The 24,187-nt window shown below is 41.0% G+C and overlaps 1 protein-coding gene across 3 annotated transcripts in view; it reads left to right on the top strand.

Moving 5' to 3' along the window:
* RFFL (ring finger and FYVE like domain containing E3 ubiquitin protein ligase) overlaps nt 1-24,187 on the top strand; it is a 29,763-nt gene that overhangs the window by 2,702 nt on the left and 2,874 nt on the right. The window contains exons 1-6 of one of the 3 annotated variants that reach the window (XM_026063740.1): nt 4,891-7,153; nt 14,314-14,504; nt 20,208-20,612; nt 22,334-22,417; nt 22,805-23,012; nt 23,992-24,015. In XM_026063740.1, coding sequence (XP_025919525.1) covers nt 6,997-7,153; nt 14,314-14,504; nt 20,208-20,612; nt 22,334-22,417; nt 22,805-23,012; nt 23,992-24,015 — 1,069 coding nt within the window. In that variant the 5' untranslated portion in view covers nt 4,891-6,996. Of the gene's footprint in view, nt 1-4,888; nt 7,154-14,313; nt 14,505-20,207; nt 20,613-22,333; nt 22,418-22,804; nt 23,013-23,991; nt 24,016-24,187 lie in introns of those variants that run through there. The other 2 variants (XM_026063742.1, XM_026063741.1) reach the window with 2 other exon arrangements.

The following is a 24,187-nucleotide window of genomic DNA, read 5'->3' as shown; positions in this document are numbered from 1 at the left end:
TTCAGAACGTGTATATTTTAGAGATTGTTAAATAACATATTTAATACAGTTTTACCCTTTTAATTTCAGTTCAACTTTTCCTATGCTAAATGTCATTATTTGAATCACGTTTTCAAACAACGTGTTCTTCCACTGCACATAATGAAACCTTTTCATGCACCAGAGTGTAGGCTGAACCCGAGCCTAATTCATGAAAGGCTTCACTTTGTCCGAGTCAAGTAAGCTGATAGCACTTGGAATGAGTCCTGTCTATTCGACAGTGTTTTCTAAGTGGTGTTCTGGTCAAAACCAAAGTAGCTTGGTAAGATACTGTTATGGAAGTCTAAAGTTGTTTTTTACTTATGGATGTGACTCCTAATAATAAAAGCTTAAGGCTTTTATTGTCCTGCCTGGAATAATGGATGCAAGTTTGAATGTAAATTTGTAATGCAAATCCATGTTTCCTAAAGACTCCCATAGTAAAACCAAATGTGAAGAAAAGGATATAAACTATTACTACCTACTGTATACTTGACTGATCGGCTTTAGTCCTTGATTATGCAGGAAAGAGCATAAAAATATTTAGCAAGCCTTCTGACCTTTTAAATAAAGGGATAATTTTACAACAATGACAAATATTTGATATCTGAAATCCTAAWTTTTTTTTCAAAAGAGCAATTATTTGATAGCATGCCGCCTCCTTAAGGTGTTATTCTTTCTCAAGTACCAAGAGTGTCTTTTTTGTCAATGACAAGTTTGTCAATGACATTTTTCTTAAAAGACAAAATGTTCCATTAAGTAAAACCAAACCAATTTGAACAATGTGTTATTCTGTATGTTACCATAATTTTAGCTGTCATCCATTAAAGAGTGGAAAAAAACCCCAAACTAACTGGATGCGCATTGTCTTTTGCACTTATATGATGTGAGGCCTCAGAATCATCTTGTCTTGTCCATTTTTGTTACCGTGTTTTGTTCTAACCTTAGAATTGCTAGRATGCCCTGCAGAAGGGGGTAAGGAGGTCAGAAACATTCGCTATAAGCATTTCTTCCCCGAAGTTCCTTATTTCTGTGGGCTGTGATGGTTCTTTGAAAGTATTTAACTCCATTTATGAATACCATACTGCTCTGCAGAAATAAAATATTGACTTGATTCCGTTCTCTGAAGTATTGTCTGTATTTGTGTATGTGGGAAACTGAGGCCCAGAGAACTGAAGTGACCCAGATGCATACATCAAGTCGGTAACAGAGCTAGAAACTGAAACAGTCCTAAAATCCTTGCMCAGAATTGCTTCTTGTTGTATATCCCATTACTCTCTGAAAGTCGTTGTCCTATAGAATTTGTTGAACTTCAGATCTTACTTTTTAAATAACTGAATAACTGGTATGAAGATTTTGTGTGCATAATCAAAAATGGGGTAATTTCTACTGAACTTTTGAACTGAGAAAAGTAGAACTCAAAATAGAAGAAAGTTCGTGTTGATGTTAAGAGGCTATTGGCCGAAAAGATAATGTAACAGGGAACTTAGCAGCAGAAGTCATGTCGGCTTTTTGTGCTGGAACAACAGATAACTTACTATTTGTTTGGGATCTGAGCACAGAAATGAAGATATTTTGAGGCTTAAATTAAAAAATAAGCATTCTCTGTTGTTCAAAGGCTGTGTGAAAGTACAAGACAGCACAATATCTGTTCCCAACTTCCATGATAGCTGATGTATTTTTTCTTAATGCCCTGACATCAGGCCTTAGGTTCTAATATGAGAATCTTGGCCATCATTTTACAAAGCAAACAAACCTGGAATGGGGGGGGAGGGGGAGAGCGTTCCTCAMAGAAACAAAATGAAAATTTAATGATGCCTGTGTACTGCAAAGATTGAATTAAAAAAAAAAGGCAAATTAAAAAAACAAAACAAAACAAACCCAGATTTATTGGTTTATAAAACCCAATGATTTCTGGAGAACTGACTCATGATGTTTGAATGCTTGGGCTTGCCAAAAGCTGTGAACTGAAATGCGAACCTAGTCTGCTTGTTGGCTTGGGCCATATATGGGAAATTTCCTCTCCATGGCATAGGTATGGAATCCGTGAGATGCAYGTCTTTAGAGGCCATTTGAAGCTTTCTTTACCTAGTATCCTCTCAGCCCTTTTGAACAGAGTTTAAGCAGATCAGATGCAACAACCGTTTCGCATTTGGCAGTCCTGACTTTTCGCTCTCATCAATATACAACATATATTCCAGTGATTTCAGGTGAACTGTGGCTGAGAACCATGCACTCACTTGTGCCTCTTTTGGCCCGTTGCGTAGATGCTTGATACAAAATTTCCATGTTCTGCCATGCTATATGTATAGAGGCTACGCAATAAGGAAAATGAGCCTGCTTTTTTTGTCATGGCATTAGTTGCAAGAGGCAGAAATATTTCCTTGTACGAGAGTGGTTTGTTACTGAAGAGTTTTCTTGGGATGTTACTTTTCAACTTGGTGACCAAAAATACTGAACTGTGTGGTTATGGGTTTTTTTGACTTTCCAGTTTGAATAAAGCCAAGGTTTTGAGCTGCAGCATTTGTGGGTTACTAGTCCTTAATTTTCGGTGGAGACTGAGGCTGGAGGAAGAGGAGGGATATGGCAACAGAAAAAGGGCAGTGGTAAAGTCGCCAGCTGAGAATCTTTCAGCTCTAGAAACAAATACATTTTACTGTAGACAGTTTGGGAAATGGACTTTTTCACAACATCCATCTTACGAATGTTAGAAAGTAGTTTGTGACAAGTTCTGCGTGATGAGGCTTCAACTTTCCCTCAGTTCTCGAGCCCTTATTGCAGAACTGCATGTAAGCAAGCTTGAATTTCAAACACTTCAGTGCTAAATGGGTATTGTTTGGCCCTAAAATGGTATCTCATATTTATGGAAATGCTTTAAGAGTACACCTTCAAAGTCTTTCTCAAACTTTCACCTGTAATAGCTTACCACAAATGAGGGTGGAGTGTTTTTCCTTGTCTACAGATGAGGTTACTAAGCCATAAATGAACTGACTTTTCAGTTCCAGTATTCTTTGCTGTCTCAGTAATAAAATTAATATCCAGGCTTGCCTCTTTTCAGTGCCCAGTATCGTGGACCCACCCTTCTTTAACTGCTGACAAACTTAGGAGTATTTCTGCAACCTGAGAGAACAGAATTTTCAGACTGTTTTAGATGTGACGAGAGTGAGTACGTGCCTACTAAAGTAGATAATTTGCAGTTGCTTTTTTTTTTCTATTTCAATATCTAGTTTGGATTTGAATTCAGATTATTTTGGAATAAACATAACTAAGGAATGAGTTTGCACTGTTTGTACATGTTATAATGTGCCTAAATTATGTGCATTCAGATCTTTTTTAGCCTAGCCAAATGAAATAGTCTTTTTTTTTTTTTTTTTTTTAGGCGACAGATGAACAGGTTAGAGTTTGCCTACCAGTCTACACACATTTTTCTGTCATATGCAATTTTATTGCAGTATCATGGACTTGAACATGCATTTTTCTGCATATGTGAATTCCTTGGGTTTTAGGGTTTTTTTCTACTTCCAGTTCATGAAATAAGAAAGGAGTATCCTTCATGTGTGAGATGTATTTGAAGAATTTTGAGGTTCTCTATTTTTTGATTTCCAAAAACAGATTAAGAAGTTCAGTGTTTAAGAAATAGTTCCCAAACTTGGCATGAAAAGTAATTTAGGGTGTTTCCACTGGCATTATAAGAAATTCTACCCTTTCTACCTTATCAGCAAATGCTCCTGATTCTGGGTGTCCAAGAGACAGTGATAGCACAGTCTTCAGAACATTGGTTTCAATTGCAATCCCAGTTTCAGAGGAATTTAATGTAATTCTGAATGCTGATATAGTGCAACCTCCAATACAAGCTCAGCTATTGGGTGAATAACACTGTAAGACTTCCTGTTGTGCTTATAACTGTCCATATTTTGGGAACAGCTGCTTCAGAGAGAGTACCTCATCTCTCCGAATCCTTGTACACGTGCTTAGTATACCAGGTGGAAGAAGGAGTTTCTATGCACATCACTGCAATTTGTAGCGGGAAGCATTTTTCTTACTGTGTTCTTACTCTGCATCCGTAGATTCAGGATAAGATTTTTATAAGCTAAAGGAGCTATGGCTTGGGTAATGCTTCTGTTTCTCAGTTCAACTGCCTACATACATTTATGTTTCATTCCAAGGGTTAACTGTTGATGAATATGTGATTTATTCAGTTGGAGAAAAACCTCCCGTTGTAATGGAACAAGATGTGCAGCTGTCATCATAGGTCTCTTGGGCCAAGGATTTCAACAGAAATAGCCTGATCTCTTTTTATCTGAAATGGGAACTGTGATAATATGATGAAAATACAACCTGAAGTGCTTACCTCAAGTGAAACTACCCTGTTCCTCTGCCTTTCTTCTCCAGCTCCCTGCATTCCCCCCACTTAGGATAGGAGTACCAGTAAAGCCATCCTACAGTGATGAGCATTTTACTTTTTGAAAGCTGGGGTGATTCAAAGCTGTTCCTCTGATGTACCAGGTAAAACTGTGGAACTCCTTTTGCTTGTTTATATCTGAATGCAGAAGTTCATAGCAGTCCTCTGCAGAGCAGCAGAAACTTAGTTTGAATAAGTTTCTATTATGGGTAACATAGAATTTGCAGAAGGCAGCAAGGTGTTTGTGGTGTGAGGAGGAAGACTCCCTGAGAAGATCTAGCTATGCCTTTGGAGACCATTTCTGGCTTTCAGGTGGGCACAGATCCAACTAGCCTCACCCAGTTATTGCCACATGACTGCCACAGAAGAGTGGGTTAGGTGGGATTTGAGGTGATGTCTGGAGAGTATGGAATGAGGACCGCCCTTGAATGGAGCTGGATTAGGGAGGCAATGCAGTTATTTAAATTTTCAGGTTTTCTTTTAGTGATTTATTGCTATATACTGTAATTATAATTTTAGCAGCTACCCACTGCTTGAAAAAAAAATCAGCTGGCTGAAACTAATTCCAAGTATGACTGCAATGATGTGAATGAACAACGAAAATATTTCAGAGCAAGCCAGCATCAGCCTTTTTCCCATAATGAAAAGCAGTGGTTGAAATGGTATGTAATAATCTAGGATTCCTGGACTGTTGTTTGCAAAACTTTTGACAGAGAGCTTCCACTTTTACTGTTGGTTTTGTTTGGGGGACAAAGAGGAGAGAGACACGCGTACACCTGCCAAGGGTGCTAGGAGGGTGGGAATGGTAACAAAATTAAGTACTTTGGTATCCTACTTCTCCAGAGTTGTCTTTCTTACTAACTTGGTTTATGCTATATATTACAGCTGACTCAATTTTGTCTTGGTGATGAATGTGACGTACTAGGGTGAGAGAGTGCTCCAGATTTTTTGGTTTTCAGCATAGCAGGAGAGAGGAAGGGAGAGGTATGGGACTAAGGAATTGAGATAGACTGGGTAAGATAAACAATTGTCTAAAACTAGTCACATGATTTCATTAACCACTAGGGTTTTTCATATTGTCTGTTAACTTGCTGAAAGAACATCACTGTGTTGCAAAGGAAAAAGCAGATTTTGGTAGAATTTCCATCCTGGCAGATGTCTAGAGACCTAATTACAATAGCAAGAAGAACTTTTTATCTAAATATTTCTCAATAGCTAAAGTGCAATTTTGGGTCAAAATAAACAGTTTATACTGAAATAGTATACACCCCAGGTGCCCAGTTCCTTTTAAAACAAAACAGGATTTCCAAGTTCCTTCTGTTGAAGTGAGTAAAAGCAAATTGTTTCCCAGTGCTAAATAGGTGGAAGAAGGTGTGTGAGCATTGAGTTTGCAATTCAGGTGCAAGGGAGTCAAGTGAGAGTTTGCTTCTGACCTGGGAATTAACTTCCCGTGCAATGCTGCATAAATCACACAGCTCTATAAAAGCACTTTCTCAATTTTAAAATGAAAATTGCAGACCTCCAGTTTCAAAGAGGTGCTTCAAGCTTGGATCCCTTGTGCTTGTCCGGTACTGGGGGATTCACTGAGCATAGGTGCTTTCACTGAGGATCTTCTGTTACATCTTCTAACAAACTGCCCATTAGCATCAGCTCCAGAAAGCAGCCAGCCTGCAGATTACTTGTAACTTAGCATGCTGATAAACACTGAGAAAGCTGTAAAATGATCTTAGAGTACTCCTTGCATTTTTTTTCCCCAGTTATTTAATTGATAATAAATTCTTAATTTTCCTCTCTTTTAAGCAGTCTGTCTTAGGGCTTACCATGCAGTTGGTTTATTCCATTGTAAAACAGTTATAGCAGTATAGAAGGGTCTTTGTTTGCATGACGGTACAATATAACTAGGGGAATTACTGTGGTATTTTTACTTCTCTTGGAATCAGCAATAATTTAACATGATAGCATGTCGCGTTTCAGTGAAGTTGTGTGTGGTTGTCTCTGTTCCGAACTGTTCTGGCCTCGCTCCAGCTTTTCCCTGCGCTGCTTTGCACCCTGCCCCAACTGGCTGTGCTGTTTACTTTCTGCTCCGTGGTAAATGGATGTCACTTCCTTGATTAAAATGCTGGTGCGCGGCCAAATTCTCTTCCTTTGGGCTTGCATGCTGCGAGGAGCAGCGCACCTAGTGAGCACGCACGCTCTTCAATCCAGTTGTGTGCCACACTCCCTTATCCGGCTCCTGGCTGGATGCATCGTGATGTGCTGTGWCTTCTGCTGTCCGAGATGCCTGGAGCCTGCTTTTAGAGGCTTTTGAAGGAGTTGCTGAAGTGGTGAAGCACAGAGGCAGCTGCGTAATGCTGTATTAAACAGGACCTGAAGATGGGTACACAGAAAGCACAAGCTAAACCACCAGCCATGAGCCATCCGCATCTGACGGTGAACGTCTAGACAGCGTACGGGCATGGGGTGCCAACGTYGGTCTGCCGTTTCCAGCAGAAGCAGCCAGTGGATGTGAGGATACAGATGTGCTGCTCGGCTGCCAGCTGCTAGCCCAGCTGTGCCTGGCAGCCTCCAGCTCTTTGATGCACAGAAGCCTGACCAAGACGCCACAGAAACTACCCTGCCCACCCAGTTCTGACCAAACTCGGCACAGACTCGAATGCCCTGTCCTCTACCTTTCTAGCTGGCCAGCCTCTCTCCTGGAAACTTGTAGAAACATCAAAGTTGCTGCTCAGACTGGTGAGCAATTGTGTATTTGTGTTCATGAAAATTGTTCTATTGCATATTTAGATGTGAAATCTCTAGGTATTTTGAAGGCATAGAACAAAGTAGAAGACGAAGTGTCTCCTCCCTCCTCAAACAAAATTTTCTTTCTTTCCCTTGAACCCTCATGTCTCTAGCTGTAATATAGACCTGATACTTTGATACTTATTTATGTGTTTTTGTAAAATGGGCATGATGTCACCTTGTGCACATGTGAACTAGTAACCTTTGCTGATAAATACACTTATTTTTTTTAATTTATGAGTAAAAATCTAACGTGTTCAAACTAGCAGCTGTATGCTAGTGAATGAGATCTGCATGCCTCACAACAGCCAGCCAGGGCTGGTCCCCACTCTTCATTTTCTTCTGCTTCATACTAGTTAAGGCACCACCTCTGCAAGCGTCATGTTCAGACTGACAACCTGCCTCCTTCCCTTGTGCCTTCTGTTTTTGGCTTGTTTGCTGACTTTTCCACCTGTCACAACATACAGTTTCTCCCACTCCATTTAGCGTAATTCAGATCTGTGTGCCTGTGACACAGGCTCATAAAATAATACTTAATACATAAATAGAACAATCCACTCAAATTATATAGCGCTGTTATCAAGTAAATAGTAAATTTTGACCAAGCAATGAATTCAGTTCGTAAGTGCTGGGCTATTAGTGGAACTAATTTTAGCAAGGCATTTCTTATCAGTGCAGATTTGCCTTTTGAGGGAAAGAAGGAAAAAGAAAGAAAAAAAAAAAAAAAAAAAAAAAAAAAAAAAGGTAAATTGTAACAGTAGACAACAATATAATGGTGTTAATGAGGCACCAGGATGGATAACTGTTTAAATACTTAAGTCATTGCAAAACAGCATTCATGAAAATGAGATCTGATGATTTTTGCAGGGGATGCAGCATGGAATAATACATGCAAAAAGTGCTGTAGCCAGATGTGAATATTTTAAAACCATACTGTCCTATCCTGGCTTCTTGAATAGATTTCGGTGTTCTAGCTACTAAAATGGCAGAAAGTACTGCTTTTGTGAAAAATGTTGGTCCCTATCTTGTTGAGTTCTTGTGAGAATGGTGTCTTACAAATGAATATGACTTTGCTGTTGTGGAGGCCAAACAATGGAGAACAGCTTGGAGATGGTTATTGTTATATATGGATATTGTTGGATAGTGCCTATACTTGAAGCACGTAGACATCCTGCAGCTCAGCAGTTACCTTGTATGCAGCAAAGAATGAAGAGAAGGTGGGGAGAGAAGRAGGAGAGACAGTAATCTCATGGAAACCTCTGAGAAACAGGAGAAGGCAATTCTGGATCCTAGGGGATTTCTGAAAGGTGGGGAGAATGTAGTCGTGAAGGATGGCTTCTTAGCGACTAGTGAAACAACGAGGGGCTTGGTGGTTCTGGGAGCTAACAGAAAAGAAGCTCAGTGTGGTGAGCAGAGTCCTCTTCTGAATTAGGAGGTGCAGGGGCAGCTGTTGGAGATAATGAACAAACGTTATTGTTGGAAAGCATGCCCTAGCAAAGCTGCTATTTGTCTTGCATCTCCCTCCCTTTTTGGCACCCTTCTTCATTTGCAGTAGCCTCAAGGGTCAGCAGCCCTGGCCTTCCAGTGTCTGAAGAACTCTCAGTAGGAGTTGGAATGCTTGTTGCTTTGGGTTCTCTTCATGTGGGAGCAAAATCAGCTGCCCATGGGAGCTCAGTTGCTTTTGATCCCTTTAATTCAAGTTTGTCCTTGGAGCTTTGGCATTGCAGCCCCCCAAATTCCTCAGCAGTCATCAAAAGGGGAGGCCAGGTGCAGTCACTGACAGCTTTGTTACATTAAGCCAAAAGCTCAAAGATTATGAGAAATGTCTTTCCCTTGCTTTGGTTCCTTATTGTTTGCTCCTTTAGGAAAATATATATATTTTTTAATTTTCAAATGTAACCCAAAGTTTTACTATACATGCCGAAGCTTATCCTTTGACAGAAATAAACAAAGCATGTATAGTAAATCCTGTATATATAGACCGTGGTCTCTGGTCATGGCATTTAAATGTTTCATCTATAGCAAGAGCCTGAGTTCAAAAACATTTTTAAATGAAACAAAGTATAAAAACCCAGGCCTGCATTATGAATATTCTCTCCAACAGTGTAGGGGGGAGAAAACTTTGACATCGCTGATATTTCTTCCAGAATGAAATCGTGCTTGCAAGTTTGTACAAAACTAATGGTAATGTATAGAGCATGTTAATGAACAGCTGGAGAAGTGAAATTCACTCTTCTGTTTAAAAATCAATGAAAAGAGTTACAGCAGTCACAGCTCCATATTGCAGAAAACACAATCCTGCCGAGCATGTGTGCTAGCACTGCCGTGCCCGCAGACCATAACAAGCAACTCAGTGCTGCCTCCAATATTTATTGGATGTCTTCTGGCCTTTCCTTAAAGAAACTTAAAGAAAATAAAACTATCTCACACCTCCCCACCCCTCTAATGACAAGCCCAATGTGATGATTGCCAGGTGGGTGGATGTGTTTGCAGGTCCAGAATATGATGTCTCTGATCTTCTTGCGTCTCCACCCTTGGTAATGTTCCCCCTCCCTTTGCTGTTGCAGATGCTCCAAGCGCAGTACGTGGTCATGGTTTAGGGCAGATATTGTTTGGCTGCCAGAAGTCATCTGTTGAGCGTCTGCCATATAGCTTTCAGTTTCCCCAAAACATGCTCTACTGTCATCCTGCAGCTACTTGGTTAGTTCCCACTGGCTAGTATGAGCATGATGTCCAAAAATAATGAAGAATGCTGATATCAGTAATGCCTGTAACGTTAGTCATGCCAGCAAATCAACATCTCTTATTCAAGATGATGTTTGAGAATTCCTGAAAATTATGGCATCATTAACTTTTCCAGACCAACATGTTAATATTGGTCAGGTAACTGTAAGGGTTCACCAAGCCCTGGAGCACAGCAAAGAAGCAGCTCTTTCCATTGGTAAATTCTGAAGCAGGGTGTTAATCTGTCACTACGCTGTAATTGGGGAACTCCCTATGTGCAAAACAGCCATTCCTCTCCAAGGACTGGCAGGCTTTACATGGGGCAGTACTTTTTGATTGGGATACTCAAACTCTGCCGCATCAGTAGCGATAACTTATCCGTCCGAAATATTGCTTAGCAGAAATTACCAGTTTCTGGACAGTGCTAACCACATCCCTCTGAATGGATGACGAAACAAATCAGGGAATAGTTGGGCTGTAGCAAGCATTATCGAGAGATCTAGGAAATTGCTATTTGAAATTTCACCCTGAAATTCTGCCGCCGCTACCAGCCCTTTCCCGCCAGCAGTGCTTATTTCCTCAGGTCTCTGAAAGATGCTCTTCAGAACAAAGGAAAAATCTGCCTTGAAGCAGCTGCCGAATCTTGTCTGAATTTCTTGTTTTCTTCTTAGAGCAGCTGTAGGCAGATAAAGAGAAGTTTTAGCAGCATCTTAAGCCTCAGTCAAGTCTGCTTGGTAATATGGCAGCCAGTTAGCAAAGCTTCAGCCAACTGGTGGCAGCATTTTAAGCTCCTACGCATCAGCCACGGCATTGTTCCAACTATCAGCAGAACAGTTGTTTTTCATCCATTGTGGTCCACTGGGAATTTGCAAGCAGCAACTGATACCTACAAAATAAGTTGGGGTGGCGTTGGCTCCTCAACGCAGAGTGTGGCGGGCACTTTCTGTGCCTAAGCGGAAACATTTGTGAGCTCCTCCTTTTGCAATCAGGAATGCAAGAAGAGGCTGCCCGCGCCGGCAGCGTGGTGGTCTCAGGCTGTGTACCGCAGACATCTCACGGCGCACCTTGAGGAGAATCCCAGTTTGTGGAAGGGCCGACGGTGACACAACAGGAGCGTGGGATGGCTGCTCACGGTGCAGGACACTGCTCGGGAGGAACCTGCCAGCCTCCCCGGACGCTGACTGGTGACAAAGCAACAGCAGTCCACTTCTGTGTGGCTACCAAACTTCAGCACAAGGCAATTTTTTTCTTTGTCAATGTAAATCCTGCATGTAGACAAGCTCTGACTTAAACTAGTATAACTTTGAATGCAGAGGCCCTTAAACTAATTAAACCCTGGTATATATTAATAGAGGCTGAAGTACCATACCCATGTTGTGCATGGCTGTCATGTTTSTGTGTGCTCCTTTCTCTTAAAGGTGGAAGGTATTTTTGGAAAAACTTTACAGCTCAGAGGACAGCCCTAGTTATTGTTTGTTTATGGAAGTTTCCCTTCTATACTTTCTTAGATGAGCAGGATTAATGTTCTTCTGAAACAGCATCTGAGCCTTTTGTCAACCTTATATTTTCCTAGCGGTGACACAAGAACAGAATTTAAGATGAATGCCGAGTTCCATCTTACTTTATCCTGGTTTGGGCACTCCCTCGTGTTTTTCTTCCCAGTGTTTGACATGCTGCAATGTTTCAGAGAGAATTAGCAGGCTGTCTTCTCAGGAAAACAAGGTTTGGGGGCAGGCTGTAGCGTTTGTGTATTCTGTTATCGTGGGTGGCCTTCAGCTTGCAGGAGTCCTTGAAACAGGAAGAGCGCTTGGTGCGGAYGCAGTTTTCCCCTCCTGCGGAGGCTCTGAATGCTTGCTTCACTCTGCCGAGGTCTTGCGTTGTTTAGGCTTGCAGTTCCTAGGAACAAATGAAGCCTCCAAACAGCGTGGTTTGAAATGAAATACAGTTATTTTTGCAATAGACGCGTTAACTTCTGAGGGAGATTAATTGCTTAAGAATTAATGTGCAGAAAGAAGAGTAATTGTTTACGTATGAGATCTACAGTATGTGCTTCGATTGCAGTACAGAGCAAGTACAAGTGACTGATGTGTTATTTCGGTGACATGGAACGCTGCTTTCTATGTATTTATCAAATGGCAATTGCCTCTCCTTTCGCAGGGGGAGTACTGTGCCACGTGAAATTAAATGTGAGACTAAGACACTGCAGCTATGCCATTAATACTTTCAGGCTTCAGATCCCTGTGTGTCAGGAAGAGCTTGCACTGGTTTTATTGATTCTTATTTATGGTTATAAATAATAACTAGGTTTAAGCTTATAATCTTCTGAGACCAGCTTTTGTACACAGAGATGTAACACAAATCAAAGTTCTTAGTGGCCTAAAGGGCTTTGCTGCTTTGTTACGTGGTGACTATCCTAAGTGTTTTCCGTGCAGAGTGTAGACGTTTCTGCCAAGGTAGTTTGCTATCTAAAACCGTTGGGGAGAAGCCCAGCAGCTTGCTTGTTATGTCTGAGAACAGCTCCAAATGATGCGGGAGGACGATGGTCAAGGCACCTACAAAATTTTGTGTCCGCACTTGGTGCCTGGGCAGTAGGGGTGGAGAATGTACTGGGACGACTTCAGCGCTGGGATTTTCGGTGTTTGATGGTATCAGTGCTTGACAATTTTGATGTCACAAGCTATCCATAATAATGGTCTTGTGCCTTGTTCTGTGCCGTCTGTGCCTTTGGTCCCCCCCTCCTTCTGGCTCCCTCCTGGGGCTCCTTTTTCTCCTTCGAGCAAAATGCTGGAGTGCAGCAGCTGCCCACAAGTAGCGGTGGGGGAATGGGCCTGTTGGTACCCTGTTACTAGAGATCTCGTTGCTGCTCTAAGGGCCAGTTACACTACTGCACGGTGAACATCAGTTACACTGCAAATTGTTTATCTGTCGTGAATCTGTAGATTTTCACTTAAACATTACAATCTGCCGAGGCTGCAGGGCAGCGCTCGTTGGTAAGCTCGTCATTGTGGCTTTTGAAAAGCCTGTGTCCGCTGCAGTGAAGCAGGAGCGTTGACAGGCCAAATTCAGCTAGACTTTGAGAGGATTAAAGATGCCACTAAAGCTACAGATACTGGAACAGCACCAAACTACGAAAGCTTCCCAGTTTAAGTTCATCAACCCAACAGAGTTAACTGAACACAGCTTTTTTAAAAAACCCAGTACGTTAGTATATTATTAAGGTCACCTAACCTTTAGGACTCATACCAGTCCCTTCCCTTGGGAATCTAGATTTTGCAATGGCAGCACTTACTGAGGGAAAGAACTGAAGCGCCTGTACAGCTGAGCAAGATACTTTAATTCCAGAAGTTTAGAAAACTGAGCAGTTGCTGAACACTGTCAGTGATGGAGCTGACTTTTAAGACGTAAAGGAAACATAGAGCAGGAACAGCAATGTGAATGCAGAAGTGCAGAGAAGGCAGTTTGTGTTCTGTTTACCAGTAAGTGATGACACGTGGTGTACGCTCTAGAAACTGAATGCCCAGATGAATTCAGATTTCTTTGTAAACTCCCAAGCGCAAGTTTATAGCACTGTGTTATTCTGGAATATTTTTGCATGGGTGGTCTTAGAAGATTGCAAAACTGTGCATTTCATGCTGGGTCGTTAGGATTTTAGGTAAGCATATATATCCTTATTTGTTTTGCAAGAAAATAAACAAGGAATTATTTTTTTATCATATGCAGTTGTTTACCCAAAGAAGTTAGTGGAAGTTAATATTTGATTTTTCTTAAGTTAGTAACGCTTGCTGTGTGGTGGTTTAGCCTTCTACTGCTGCAAATTCAGTTGAAAACTGGCATGTTGAATCAGGAGTGGCACCACTGTCCTTGTCTTGTTTGTGTTTATAGACCTGTAGCTTTGACTTTATAGAGGGATTTGGAATAAAATTGAAGAATACCCATCTGTGATCTTGCTGTTGATTTTATTTAAGTAAGATGTATGAGACACAATTTGAGCTTGTTATCTTGCCTGATCCACCAAAAACTGTGTATTATGATTTATATGGAATGGTGACAGTCTATTACAGCAAACTTGGTCATAGAGTCTCATACAGCTGACTGGAATATAAATTTAATCTTACCTTTGCTGGGATCTCTTAACTCTAAGAATTCCAGTAATAACAATCCTGAAACTTTATTTGTCCTTTCTCACCAAAGGTTTATTGTGTTGTCCTGGGTGCATGTTTTTTGTGTATACTTGTAAGTTAGGGGAAAGATCAAAACTTACCACACACCGTCAGGAATGAGTCGATGGTGGGAAATTTAAATATTCATTTTACGCCTTGTTCTCACTGTAGCTGGCAGGTTGTTTCCCGTGTCATTTGTAACCTATCTTTTCCTTTTCTTTCTCTCAGTTACTATGTGGGCAAGCTGTTGTAACTGGTTTTGTCTGGATGGCTCACCGGAGGAGATGCAGCCCCAGCCGCAGCAGGGAGCCCGAGCCCAAGCCTATTCCAACCCCGGTTACAGCTCCTACCCGTCTCCCACGGCRTCCGAGCAGAGCTGCAAGGCGTGTGGGGTGCACTTCGGCAGTCCCGCCAGGAAGGTGGGTTGGAGCTCTCCGTCCTGCGGCTGCTGACTTGGGGGAGCGCTCAGTTCGACTGCTGTGCGCTGTCTGGCTCCCACTTAATTACTGAAGGCCAATTTGAAGAGAAACACATGCCCATTAGAGGCCTTAGATTTGAGGATGTATCATATGGAAACAGACAGCTTGTCTTTGTGTCTATATATTTAGTCATTCTTTTGCAATTAGCAGACATAATTTAAGATAGCTGGAAATGTGGTAGTTAACCTTCAGTAGACTTGGCTTTCCCAGGCCCTGAAAGAAGAATGCCAAGCTGCTTGTAATCACTTAAAGGAACGTTAACTTGAACATTAGTTTTTAATTTGTTATTTTAAAAAGGCTAATGTCCTTAAAAAAGAAAAAAATAGTAGTGACAATAATTCTGTTTGTGCTTTCAGTGAAAGATGTGCATATATTTTTATATCCAAGCTATTGCTCTTCAGGCTAAAAAGCCATGTAAGGTTATGGGATGGGGGGTTGAATTGCCGAAGCTCTGTGCCAAAAAAAGAAAGAAAAAAAAAAAAACAGAAAAAGACTAAACCCATTTTATCTTGTTTGTAAACTTCATTTTTGAGCATATAGTTGCCAAAATGATTGTTGCCATGAGGTTTTTAATTAGACAGCAAACCCTGGCTGGGAAATTATTTAAACATGGAGGTTCCCATAATGCTTTCTGAAATGTGTTTTAGTGAAGAAAGCTGGTTAGAGTCCAAACTCTGCTGCTTAGTAAGTGTCTGATCCATATAGCATGCTACTAAAGTGAAGCTAATGAATGAAGAATAGAAGCATTTGATCTGGAGAAATGAATCTTTTAAAAAGCTCTGTTAGGGTATCTTTTTATGATTCTGTTTTGAAAAAGCTATAAAGCTGGCAGTAAATGTGAAAACTTATAAAAAATTATGGTGAGTTCTGGCCATTGTGCTTTTAGATTAGATAGGGAAATTCATAAACTGGTCTTTTTTTGTTTTGTCTCCCCTTTTCATTCAAGCATGCTGGCGCATATTATCTGAGAAAGGGTAAGTCTTGGTACAACTGTTGCTTTCCGCTCACAGAAGCAACAGGGATGTTTGACTTTTGCACTGAGAAATGTTATTGCTCCAGGAATCACTGCAAACTTAAACTTTGGTAACTGATTTTTGGGTTTTATGTCCCCTTAGTGGTTTGGGTGCATAAGTATGCTTAGACTTTTTCTGGCATTAGGCAGATTCTGGGTCAGCTGTGAATGGTGCATGCCACTGCCCGTGACTGTGGGTAATATTGTCTTAACACTGTCCCCATTAATGTAATGTGTCTTTGCAAACACTTTGAAAAAGATTAATTCTGAAACCAGTGTTAACTTTTGAAATGAAAAACATTCAGGCAGTAAAGGAGGCCACCGTTGCATATGGGTTATACAGTATCAGTGCTAGAACCGTGGTCCTATTGGTCCTGGTATCTTCTAAAATACACCTTCTAATAGCAGCTGTCATCAAAGCAGTGTCTTGTATACCACTCATCAGTACCTTTCCAGATGTGTGAAAAACACATGGATCTATGCATGCAAGGTAAAGCTCTGATGCGCACATTGTAGTGGATCTGTGGTAGCTGTTTAAGATATTTCTGCCACCAGCAGGCTTCCCTGTTTTCCTGCTGGAGTTGACCGTCTCTGTAAATGGGACGGCAGAATACAATGTGTGCTTGTGTCTCAGCTGCTTCCATTCAGTGCGGACTATCAATGAAAATGAGGCTGAGATTTATCTGCTGTACTGGGAAGGGGGGCTCCTAAACACAGGCTCATGTTCCCTTCTGCCACCACAGCTACTGAGCCATTCCCTCTGGGACTGGAGGACTACTGGTGGTAAAGTTTAAATAGCTGCAGCAAGGTCTGCTAGAGCCCATCCATCAGTCCTTGGTCTCCAGAACAGGATTTGAGATCAAGGGTTGTATATATAACTCACTTATAAAACACTGACAGGTTGGAAGCCATTTTAATTCTTTAATTTAATTCCGTTGATGTAGACCGAGAGGCATGTGAAATCTCACTTTGCTGCAACGAGAGCAGAAAAACTCTGCATTTTATCCTAGGAGAGGCAGTTCCTTTGAGCTGTAGGGTCCAGTTAATATTTATACTGGAATATTTGTATAAACTTAATAGGTAAAAATGAATTCCTTCCACATTGGAGACCATATGAATAACTTAGATTGCTTTAAAAAGAAGAAAGCGGAATGATGGTTTCTTAGGTACTTGACCTTTTATCATAGCTGTAGTTTAATTTTCATGCAACATGGCACTTGCTAAAAGGGGTAGGACAGGGGACATTTGAATGGAACAGGGACTTATGAGGTGCTTTTAAATAACTGTTGGAGCATCTTTAAAAGATATAAAATTAGTCATGGTAGCAGAAATAATCTCTGAGTGTTCTTGTTTTCTTCCTCTTAGCTAACTTTTTTGACCTTGGTTTTCTGTAGTAAACGGGTTCCACAAAATCTTTTAATTTAAAACAAGCATTCTTCACTTCCCTCTCCTCCATTAGAAAGCTATGCCAGGCAATTTTGGGGACATGTCAGGTTGTTATTCTTTCCTCCCCCATTTTATGATTTCAGTGCCTCAAATTGGCTGACATTTTCGGGAAGATGCTTTTCTTTGCATACTTACAGAAAATGCTCCTGGCAAGCTAGAGTATAAGATTTAAAAAAAACCAACCCAAAACAAAAAACCCCAACCCARCCACAGTAGCTGTAGTGAAGGCTTGACTGTTGGCATTTCTTCATTTTATCCTGCGCGCAGAGAAGAGCCAAGTGTATCAAAGCCCAGTCCTGGTATCTCTGGGAGACTCGCTGTCAGAGCAACAACCAGGGACAGCCTACGGTCGGGACCGACTTCTGAGTTAAAGTATTGCACTTTTGTTTGACTGCCCTGTGATTGTGCTAGCAATTAGAAATAGCAAGTATCATTTAAAAGTGGCCTGACCTTTTAGTAACAGGTTTTAACTTACAGTAATGTTTAAAATGAATTGTTCTGCAGAGAATGTTGTCTTCAGCTGCATCCCTTTCGGTCAGAGTTCAACAAATATAGCAAAAGCTTTGAAGGCGGCTTAATACTCAGATGCAGCAAACAGCTTCTGTGCATGTTTAAATACCCGATGCTCCGATACGGGCAGGGGGATTTTTTTTCTCTGAAGATAACTCCTAGTGGTGAACTGATAAGCAAGAGACATGCTTGTTTTTATTTTGGCTTCTTGAGTGTATCATTTGATAACTAAGGTAGACTCATGTGTTATTGCTGTTAATTGCTTGCAAAAAGTATGTTGACTAATGTAGCCCTTGCACTGTGCTCACTTGTGCGCTATCTAAACACTTAGGCACTCCAAACTGGGGTTTTCTGGGTAGAAGGTTCTTGGCCGTGCAGTGCGTTCCCTTTAGAGCCAATTTGGCAGTCTTCGGAGCATGGGGAATTTTTTTTTTCTTTCTCCTCCAGAGTAAAGCTATGTATTTTTTCCCCACTTCTTCTGATTGCTTTGCTGTCAAGGGCATGGGTGATTGAGAGGGGGAAAGTGTTGTCATTTTCCATTAGTCTGGTGTGGCCTCCTGAACGTACCCATGATCATTTGGGTAGGAATGCCTTTGTGGAGCGCTCGCTCCCTTGCTCTGCACACATGCGCATGCACGTCTCTGCCCTGAAAGGTTCTGAGTTAACTGAATTGCTCCAGAAATCTTAGGGTCAAAAATAAGTCAGTCAAATACTAATGTTTTTTATAATGACCCAGTTGAGGAAAGTTTCTTGAAACTGGATGGTCTGTAGAGATTGCCCTTCCTGTCGTGGTTTGTGGTTGATGAATGTCGCTTTTACTTGGCAAGCCCACAAATAAACAAGAATTTTGAGATGAGGCTTCAAGTTTGCATGACCAGAGATTCTCTTTGTGGTGGAAATTTTCTCATCCTAAAATGCTTCRGTATAGGACTTTTCCACTAACTCCCAGTATGAGGCTATTACAGGGTCTACAGCAGAAGTCTGTGAGTTATAACCGCAAGAGGTGTGCGGGGCAAGGGGGCTGCTAGGCTATAGAGGGGTCAGAAGGAGCTCCTATAAGCAAATAGCATATTTACATGTTTCAGAACATGAGAAACATCTGCTTCTTTGAATTGTGAAGTTAAAAATGTTCTTCGATCACCAGAAGCAATTCATGAAACAGTTTTTTTGTTAGACTGTTTGTATTTGTTGCTTCTCCAAGTCTTCATGTGTATTTCTCCATGCGTAGTTCTAAAGGGTCAGGATGCTAAGGGCAAATTTATGGTAACTCACAAATAGAATGGGGAAAGCTATTTCTCTAGTCCAAGCAGATGTAGAAATAAAGAGTATTAATGGTAAAAAGTCTAGTCCAGAACTCTAGTGACGTAAGATTACTGTTACTAACTGGTCTTTCTGAAATGCCTTTTTGGTTTTGCTCCAGTTCCTACTGAGACAAGCAAACGTATATGCACAAATTCTTTCAGAATAGTACTCTCAAAAGAAAGATTTGCGCCTGCTGAGTCATTCCAGAGCTGACTGTTTCACGGTAAAAATAATGCGTGCTGCCTGGATAAGAAGGGGAATGAAAGTCTGTAGGTGGTTGCCTGTGCATCTCCCTGTTTCATAGAGAAATTGTCTTCCCTAAGACTGTTAATTAGCATTTTTAACCAGCAATGAAATAATCTAGTTCTTTTCTCCCTCAGGACTTTTTTTTTTAAGGGTCCGTAATGTGGCTGTTCTGCTGCTATTCCTATTGGAAAATGCAGAATTTGACTTTCCAAAGTGTTGAACAGTCAAGTTTCTACAGAAGTCAACGTGAACTGTGAGTGCTTGGAACTTCTGAAAATCAAGCCCTGAGTGTTGATATCAGAACAGCATAAAAATATAGATCTTAAACAACCGAACTTAATCTGAAAAGCTTTTTAAACATCTGGGGCCTAATATTTCCAAAACTTCCAACACTTTCTGTCTCGCACCTAACTGGCACACAGTGTGCATATTATTTTTAAAATAAGCTGGCTATTTTTGCTGCATAAATACAATTAGAATTCTTTGAAGTCTGTCTGACACTGTAGACCTTGTTGTTTCCTTTCCCTCTTATGGTGGAAAATCGAGCTTCGTTTAGTGATTGCAGCAAATTGGAGGAAAAGAAAAAAGGTATGGGGAGTTGCTTTTAGAAAGTATTAAACTTATTAAATAGAGAAATGTTTATAAGTAGTTCCCTCCAATGCTAGAGCTTTCTTAATGCACAGAACAGCTTTTCATTGCTTTATAAAGCAATGCACAGCTAGCTGTGATTTACTTTACAGAGTCTGCTGCCTCATAGATATCTCTTGATTTCATTTTGGACTTAAACTGGGTGAACAGGTCCAGAATAAGCTCCAGGAAGCTCATGTCATTTGAGGGAATTGTTTAAGAATGTAAGTTTTAATTCTGGGTAACTAGAGTGTAAGTAGTGCTTTCCTAAGAACTGTGAGGAATCTAGCGATCTGTTCATGGGATTGAGCCATCTCCTCATCTAGGAGCATGCATAACATACTTGACATTTTTTCATACATTAGAAGGTTTTGATTATGCTTTAACATGGGTTACGACCTACTTTGGCTTCCAGATGTTAATGGAGCACTACAGTCATTGTGCACCTGTGTCTCAAGGCATGGCACATCTGTTTGATTCTGTTCCCTTCTCTTTACCAGCACGTCTGCTTGGACTGTAAAAAGAATTTTTGCATGTCCTGCTCGAGTCAGCCTGAAAGTGGTCCCCTTCTCTGCCATCTGTGTCAACGTTTCCGAGCCACAGCTTTTCAGCGGGAAGAGTTGATAAAGATGAAGGTGAAGGATCTACGAGACTATTTGGCACTCCGTGACATTTCCACAGAGTTGTGTCGTGAAAAGGAGGACCTGGTATTTCTGATTCTTGGCCAACAGCCTGTAATTACCCAGGAAGATCAGATACAAACACCACCTTTAAATAGCAGTGCCTCTGGACAGCAAGACTTTGTGATTCTCCCACCGACCAGCATAGCATCTTCTACCTCACATGATGCGTCTCCAGTGTCTGCAGATCCCATCTCAAGTTCACTAGCTCAGGAACATCCACAGGTACAGTCTCTAGCTAGAAGCATCTTTTGCATACTCATTCATCCCTGTTGTTGGATTAACTGCTAAGATATTCTGGGAGGTTTTCCAAGTAGGAAATATGCCAGAAAGGTTTTACATTAAAGATGCCTGCTTAAAAATCATGGAGGGCTTCTGTGTAGAAAAGCTGACAAAAAACCTCAGCTGCATTTTACACATGCTCTTTCCAGTTTATTTAAATTTTGGAGTGAGGACCTTGCACTTTCTTATAGAACAATTAGGGAGGTAAGATGAGTTATTTTACACTGCCTTGTTGCTGCACTGACTCTGATGGGCCATTCCCACTTTCTGTGCTAGTAGAATTTAGTTTGGTGAGAAGGGCTGAATATACTGGACACTTACTTTGAGAAAAATATCACTATTCTGAGTTCCTCTGGAACGTGATTTTTTTCAGTGGTCTGCTTCACAGTTACCACTGACACTAGACATTTCTGTGACTAAAGGTTCATTTGGCACTTGATACCTGTGTTGGTGCACAGACCTGTCTTGTCCATTGATGTTAATAGCTTTCTGACAATTGTATGGAGGTATTAGATGAGACAGTTGTTATCTTTCTTTAATTCATATGCAAGACAGCAAGCATGCTTTAAGGTGATCTTGGATTTGAGACTGCTGGGAAAGAGGACTGGGGAATGAGCAAGGTTTTTGGTGTCTTCTGCACCTAGATCAATTGATGTCAAACCCCAAATTTGTTGTTAGTCTTCAGTATATGCTGAACTCTGTCAGGGGCATTTGAGTTTAATTGTTTTTTATTGACTTTGCTTTGTTTGTCTTTCTCCTATTTGGTATGGCAAGTCTACACAATGTTCAACATCTGCAGTCAGTCCTATTACTAAGTTAATAGGCATACTTAGTTCTCCGTGGGCCAGAGCTCTGAAAGTGTACCTTCTCCTTCCTTGATGGATAGATCTAGTACAAAAAGAACATTTTTTGGTGGAGGGATGGGGACATTTTTTACATATGATTAGAACGGCCTTTTTATTCTCTGACAGATTTCTGGGTATTACCATCCCAATTTTTAACTCCATGTTCAGCTCTGCCATCCTCCCTTACTTCCCTGTGGTGCCTTTCAGCTCCTTTTCTTGACTCCCATGATATCCTGCTACAGTTCAGGCTCTTTCGTCATTATTGTTGTTATTTTGCTTTGCAAGTATTAACAAGTCACCACTCCTTTAAGCAATATGGTAACATTACCTTCTTTTATCAGTAGGGAAACCACACAGGCGGATGATAGCTGCAGAGAGAGACCTGGCTAGGATTACACTGCAGTTCCTTTCGCTCTGTTAAGTGCTCAGAGCATCTGCCCCTTCTCTTTCTACAGCAACTCCATCTTAAGTCAATATAGATTTGGTTTCCTCCTGGTTTCCTCCAGACCTTGTAAGCCTCACAAGAGCATCATGTGGGAGCTTATTGTGCAAGTACTTTACAGGGTTTAAATAAAGTGGGGCCTTAAAGGGTCAGATAGGGCGCTTCAGTTTCAAATAGTTTACACCTTGTTTAAAATTTTATTTGCTTTTGTAAGCACCACACAGGAAACATCTCCCACCAGTGTGCTTCACTTTTACCTGGTGCTGCAGTTCCTCATTCCAACAGGCAGTGTTTGCAGTTATGCTGAACTATCAAGCTAATTTCCATCTGGACACACAGATATATACTGTTGGTGAAAGCTTTATTTCCTCTTTTAGGCAAATGGGTATGTACCTCCAAGCCAAGTCGATATGACAGGAGTTGAGAATGCAGCAGAAGCATCAGCAGAGGAGGAGACACAGGTTTGTGTGTCCTAGCGTTAGACAGATGACAAGGAATTCCAGGTTTTCTAGGCTGTATTTGCCACCGCAGAATCATTACTGCAGACAGATGGGTGGCTAGACTGTAATTCAGACTATATCCATCTGCAGACCCAACCAGCCCCCCTCTTTAGCCTTCTCTTGTCCTCCACATACAGAAAGAGCTAGTGTCACTTGGACCTTATAATAGTAGGAATGGTTTATTTCCGTCATAGGACTTGTTTCAGGTAAATGGGAGGGTTCATGCAGAAATCCAATTTATATGTACATCCAGACACAAAGTCCTGTTAGTGCACATGTTGAAAGCTGATTTAAATTGTAGTGCTAGGTATTGAGGGCAAGAATCACTTCATCTTTGTTCCCTTTCAGTCTATTGACTCAGAAGATAACCTGGTGCCGGGGCGGCGGGCTTCTCTTTCTGATCTGACAAGCATTGGAGATATCGATGCGCTCACTGTGCGACAGCTGAAGGAAATTCTTGCTCGCAATTTTGTCAACTACAAAGGCTGCTGTGAGAAGTGGGAGCTGCTGGAGCGAGTGACTCGCCTTTATAAAGAGAAAGACCTTCAACATCTAGGTAAGAAATTTAACAAGCATGTATCTGGTTTCCAGGCTTTCCCTCTCTACTGACAGTGGCAGAAGGGAATAGAACTTCTCCACATTTGTTTCTTGCAAGTGAGAAGATGACTAGAGTGTTTCAAGTTCTGATACACATCCATGCACTGTTAGAGTGGAAGTTGCTGAACTATATTCATCGCTATTTGTACTTGTTTAACATGAGAGCATCACGTTAACTCTGGAGAGTGACTTCTCTGTGGTAGCAACAAATGAGAAGAACTGTGTGCCCTTCATCTTGGGATTCTGCACAGCTGTGGCAGATCTCACTGGCTACTGCAGCACCCACAGAGCAGCTGATGTGAGGCTACAGCCAGATGATTGCAAGCACTTGAGTGAGCTCTCACTGCTTGACTCATGGTAACTGGCAAAGAATGCAGGAAAATGCCCTAGTGCATTTTAACATTTTCTGATTTCAAAGATAGGTTTCTTATCATCTAAAGGAGTGCTGTTTTCTTAAACACATCTCTCCAAGGTTTGTTGTCTACAAATATTAAAAGGTTGAAGACAATCTCTTTAGTCTTATATTCTCCTTTCATTGTATTTTGTGCTTTTGACACCACTTATCATTTTTTTTTAAACACTGTTACCCCCTCTGTGTGTCTCAGGTGTGATTGTGTAAAACCAAAGAAATTGGCACAAGGGGCATGACTTCCTAGAACTACTCTTACACTGAGTAAAATTCAAAACTGTCATATAAAATCGACAAATCACTTCAGGTAGTTGCTTACCTTTGTGAAGTATTAGATATATATGCTCAGTAAAAGAGAAAGTCCCTTACCAGTCGAATGAACTATCTTAATCAGAGAATCTGCTTGAACTTCTGTTTTAGTTTAGTCACCTCCCTTCAAGGCTTTCATCTCCTGCTTATTAATACAGCTTGAATAAATGTTTTTCTCTTATTCTCACCAAATAATCAACTTTCTCCTCTTATGTTCCAGTTTCTGACACTGACGATCAAACTGGTAAGTGATATTCTTACCGTTGCCTTGTTCTTCTCATGGTTAAGAATCTCAGTGCTACTGTTTTCATGATATAGAAAATATTTGAGTAAAAACTAGAGCTTTCTGCTCCTTGCCAGTTGATGGAGTAGATACACCTGCATAAGTGTAGGCTCAGGGGAAATTTTTTCAAATC

This window comes from Apteryx rowi, unplaced genomic scaffold (genome assembly GCF_003343035.1).
Source record: "Apteryx rowi isolate R43461 unplaced genomic scaffold, aptRow1 scaffold_20, whole genome shotgun sequence".
Classification (NCBI taxonomy): domain Eukaryota; kingdom Metazoa; phylum Chordata; class Aves; order Apterygiformes; family Apterygidae; genus Apteryx; species Apteryx rowi.
Note: the sequence above shows the minus strand (reverse complement) of the source record. Positions and strands in the feature narration are given on the sequence as shown.